We start from the raw sequence: 5,165 nt of genomic DNA on the forward strand, positions 1-5,165 counted from the left end.
CAGAACTGTGAGGGACTTGTAACCCAATAGTTGTTGAATTGACGGTAAACTCCAAGTAGCACTGGACTGAAAAGGGGGTCTGACCAAGAAGTGAAGTGATCTCAAGGCATTGTTTAAATTACATCATCATTGGCCAACTTCCCCTTTGTGACGTCACAGTGGAGCCATCCTTGAATCAGCCAATGGGAATCACTGTGCTCCGCGGTGACGTCTCCGGGTTCCAGTGAGCAGGCCCGGGCGCGCGGACCCGGGAGCCCCGCCCCCACCCATTGTTCCCCTCCCCCTACACCACATCGAGCCACGGTTTCCAGGCAACCGGCTGGCGGCTCCGGCCAGAGCGAGAAGCCGCTCGGTGAGCTCCCCCTCCCCCCGGCCCGGGACTGCGCAGGTCCAAGGGAGGGGGAAGCTGTGAATTGCAGGGCAGATCCTGCCCCCTGACCTTCTGAGGTGTTGATTAATAGGAAGAGTTGGAGGACCGGAAGGACTCTGGTTCTCCAGCTGATCAGAGCGCGGGCTTTGCGTGAATGAAGATTGAGCTTCAGACAGACTGAAACTTCCTCCTGTCTCCAACATCAGAGAGGTTGTTTCTGTAGTGAAGTGGTTGTCACGTTTGCCTGACACGCAAAAGGTCCCCGGGTCAGAACCGGGCAGGAATGTTAATTTGTTAATTCCAGCATCTGAAAGTGGGAAGGGGGAGGAAGGTGAGCTGTTGCCTGCCTGCCTGCCTGTCGTCTGGCCTGCCTGTCTTCCGTCCGTCCGCCCACTGGAGGGTGCTCTCTCCCTGGAGGGAGAGAGGACACGGAGTGACTTTCTTTCTTTTTTCTTTCCATCTCTGGGAGGGAGGACTGCACGTTTCAACATCGAGGGACTGAGTGGTTGGGCTGGTGCCCTCATCATCAGAAGGTCGGTGCCTGAAAGGGATGGGGGGGTGAAGTAAATTCAGACTGTTTTTTCCATCGGCGGGCGGGCGGGCGAAGACACCCCGGACTTGAACTGTTTGCGCCCAAAAGGGCTGGAGGAGTAAAGTCCCCCACCCACTGCTGCTGCCCCCAACACCGGCACCCCCTCCCCTCTTTCCCCCTGACTGGGGCACCGGCCCCCCTCCGTGCCTTGTCCCTCGTCCTCCCTCCTGCTCCTCCGACCTCCTCTCTCGCTCCGGGGAGAGAGCACCTAGATCCCCATCCACCTACCCTACCCTCCCTTATTTTTCCCTCCTCTTATACGCCCTGCCGTGGCAGAGCCTTCTCGGCCCACCTATGCGGGCGTGGCGGCTGCCAGAGCCCCCGCCGCTCCCAAGGCCCTGCCACCTTTTTCGTTGCTCACGCGGCAGCTCGGGGTTAAGTGCTACGCCCACCCCGACATGTCCATCGAGGCCTGTGTCAAGGCAATGGCTGGGGTTGTCGGCCCCTCAGCCATTGTCGCGGCCTCTAAGATGTCCGGCCGGGCCGTATTCTTTTTGAAGGCCACCCACCCGCCACATTTATCATTCCCCGCGCGCCGCCCTCTACCTTGTATTGATCTCGCTTCCAAGTTGAAACCGTCCGTCCGCCGCCGCCATTACCCGCACTGCGCATGCTTCAGGTCCCGCCCCTCATTCACTCCGATTGGTTGGAGGACCAACCGCTCCCGCTCGGTCCCCCAGTCCCGCCCCCTCTTCCTATTGGTCCGGAGCTGGCGTCAATCAGCTCCCGGGCATTGTGATGTGGAGCATGCGCAGTGTCATTGCTGGCCTTGGCGCTTGTTTGTCCCGGAGAAGCGGAGTCAGCGTTAGGCGGTGGCTGGGAGGATTTGGAAACACTTTGTGGATCCGCAAACGCTTCAGAATCATTGTCAGCTCCCTGGTTTGCAGCTGCGGGGCTTCTCCCTCCCTCCTTCCCGGGAACAGGCCCAGGTTAACGGCCCCATCCTGGCTCAGCCACATCAGAGGATGGGGGAGGGGGACAATAAATAAGAGGTTACACTTTGGCCTCAAATCAATGAGGACTCTGATCTCTGGGAAGGAAGGAAACCCTGGGAGGTGGGCGGGGAGGATTCACAAACACCCGCTGGAGGCCCCAACATCCCCAATAAGACCCATTGGTTTTATTGTCAGTCTGCAGACAGGAGCTGGAGAACTGAACCCAGACAGAGGAGAGGGAGGGAGAAAACTGGGAGTGGAGGAAAGAAATGGTGAGATGGGTTTGGATTTCAGCCCAGGGAGGAGGGAGAGTGTGTGGGACGGAGATTTACAGATTTGGGGGAACAAGAGAGGAAAAAATGTTCCAGACGAACTAGAATTGTCTGTTCAGAGTTTCTATCGTGTTCTGACAGTGATGACTTTTCTAAACTGTTTTTACAGGATATTGGAAGTGAAAGATTGGCAGACAGAAAATTCAAACCGGACATCACATCTGACAAAGTCATTCAGTTCCTTCGGAGCTGAATATCATTGGTCTTTGAATATAGAAAGAGAAATATTTGTCTGTTCTGCCTGTGGGCAAAGAAATTAAACATCAGTGTGACCGGAAAAGCATCGAGACAAACACACACCCGAGTGAGAGTGTTCCAGTGAACTGAATGTGGAAAGAGCTTTAACCAGTTACACAGCCTGAAAAAACATCACAGTTCACAGCAGGGTGAAACTACGTGTATGTTGTGTGTGTGGATGAGGCTTGAACTGATCATCCAACCTGGAGAAACACAAGGACACCCGCACCATGGAGAAACCGTGGAAATGTGTGGATTGTGGGAAGGGATTCGGTTTCCCATCACAACTGGAAGTTCATCGGCGCAGTCACACTGGGGAGAGACCGTTCACCTGCTCCGTCTGTGGGAAGGGATTCACCCATTCATACAACCTTCTGACTCACCAACGGGTTCACACTGGGGAGAGGCCGTTCACCTGCCCTGTGTGTGGGAAGGGATTCACTCGCTCATCCCACATTGTGACACACCAACTTGTTCACACTGATGAGAGAATGTTTACATGTTCTGACTGTGAGAAGAGTTTTAAATGCAAAAAGGATCTGCTGACACACCAACGAATTCACACTGGGGAGAGACCGTTCACCTGCTCTGTGTGTGGGAAAGGATTCATTCAGTCATCCCACTTGCAGACACATCAACTTGTTCACTCTGATAACAAACTTTTTAATTGTTCCCACTGTGAGAAGAGCTTTAAAAATAAAAATGATCTGCTAACGCACCAATATGCTCACACTGGGGAGAGGCCATTCACCTGCTGTGTGTGTGGGAAGGGATTCAGCCGTCCATCTGCCCTATTGAACCACCAGAGAATTCACACTGGGGAGAGGCCCTTCACCTGCTCAGACTGTGGGAAGGGATTCACTCGTTCATCCAACTTATTGAATCACCAGCGAGTTCACACTGGGGAGAGGCCGTTCACCTGCTCTGTGTGTGGGAAGGGATTCAGTCAGTCATCCAACCTGCTGACACACCAGAAAGTTCACAGTGCGGAGAGGCCATTTACCTGCTCTGTCTGTGGGAAGGGATTTTCTCATTTATCTTATCTTCTGAAACACCAGCGAGTTCACACTGGGGAGAGGCCGTTCACCTGTAATGTCTGTGGAAAGGGATTTATTCAGTCATCCCACCTGCTAACACACCAGCGAGTTCACAAACGACTGCAAGGTTTGGATTCTACTCTTAATGATGCTGTTAATCATATCCAGGACTGAATCGTGTTCACTCTGACAGTCTTCATCCGTTGAGGTTTAATATTCTGAATAAATATGAAATAGACCAGCTTTGTTTTTTAAAATTGTTGTCGATTTTTGTCTTTCCCACCTGACCCCACATCACCAGGCTGGAGCTCAGAAAGGACAATCGGGGGAGGATCATATGGCAAACAGGACGCAGTCCTTCAGGGTCACAGAGAGGGACAAACAGCACTTTGCTCTTCCTCATCTCTCTTCACGACAGCAAAGTACCCGTGTGGTTTAATCCTGAGATGTGCAAGAACCTCAGTCGCTCCCTTCTATGTTTCAGCGCTCCTAGACCAGGAACAGAAGTTCCTTTACAACTGTGTTTAGAGTCAGGAAGAACAACAGTGAATGCTGGTAGGATGCTGCTAAATCAGAGATTGGTGCAAAACTCGGATCTGTTCCTGACTGAGAGTGAAACGGCAGGATTAGATTTCCAGACTGAAAATGCAGAAAAGTCTAAAATATTTTAATGTGTTTGTGTCAGTGCCAGTTTATTGAACAGAAACCAGTTTAAAATAAATTGGTTAAAGTCTGCATTAAAGTAGCAGCTGGAGAGTTCAAAGGAACCTGTTATCTGCTGGGACAATTAGACAACAATTTGATTCCCAGATAAAAAGGAGCTACAGCGTGTCCAAGAATTCCCAGTTTTATTGATGAGGCTTCCCACACACTGTCCTTTTAAATAAACCTCACTCCTATCAACCTTTAACCATTATAAACAGAATAGAGAGAAGAGTGAAGCTGTGCCTGTCCCTTTAACTGGAAACTGAACAGCATCAAGCCCCAACTGTCCCTTTAAGAATGAATGATGTGTTCAGCTGAAGATTCCTATTGGTAGTTTTCTGGGTGATCTCCTTATTTTGGATTATTCTCAGTGATCCTCAGTTGTGTGAACCTCTTCTCACTCACTTAATATCTCTCCTCTCTGTCAGATACTCACTTAATATCTCTCCCCTCTGTCAGGTACTCACTTAATATCTCTCCTCTCTGTCAGATACTCAATATCTCTCCTCTCTGTCAGGTACTCACTTAATATCTCTCCTCTCTGTCAGATACTCAATATCTCTCCTCTCTGTCAGATACTCAATATCTCTCCTCTCTGTCAGATACTCAATATCTCTCCTCTCTGTCAGATACTCACTTAATATCTCTCCTCTCTGTCAGGTACTCACTTAATATCTCTCCTCTCTGTCAGATACTCAATATCTCTCCTCTCTGTCAGGTACTCAGTTAATATCTCTCCTCTCTGTCAGATACTGACTCACTTAACATCGCTCTCCTCTCAGACACTCATTTCACTTACCTTCCACCTCTACACTCAATTAAACACGCTCCTTTCACTCCCTTACCTCTCTCTCAAATACTGTCTCAGTCACGTAACCTCTATCTTTCTCTCAGACACTCATTCATTTAACTTTTTTATGTCAGATAGTGCTGAAACTCACTTAATTTTTTTATTCT

At 50.2% G+C, this 5,165-nt stretch overlaps 1 protein-coding gene across 1 annotated transcript; it reads left to right on the top strand.

Moving 5' to 3' along the window:
• The first annotated feature begins 775 nt into the window (after positions 1–775).
• Positions 776–4,397, top strand: LOC144485146 (uncharacterized). The gene is made up of 2 exons (XM_078203390.1): positions 776–903; positions 2,339–4,397. The coding sequence occupies exon 2, from the start codon at positions 2,697–2,699 to the stop codon at positions 3,675–3,677; it is 981 nt and encodes a 326-aa protein (XP_078059516.1). The 5' UTR covers positions 776–903; positions 2,339–2,696; the 3' UTR covers positions 3,678–4,397.
• Positions 4,398–5,165: the final 768 nt, after the last annotated feature.

Source organism: Mustelus asterias, unplaced genomic scaffold (genome assembly GCF_964213995.1).
Source record: "Mustelus asterias unplaced genomic scaffold, sMusAst1.hap1.1 HAP1_SCAFFOLD_155, whole genome shotgun sequence".
Lineage (NCBI taxonomy): Eukaryota > Metazoa > Chordata > Chondrichthyes > Carcharhiniformes > Triakidae > Mustelus > Mustelus asterias.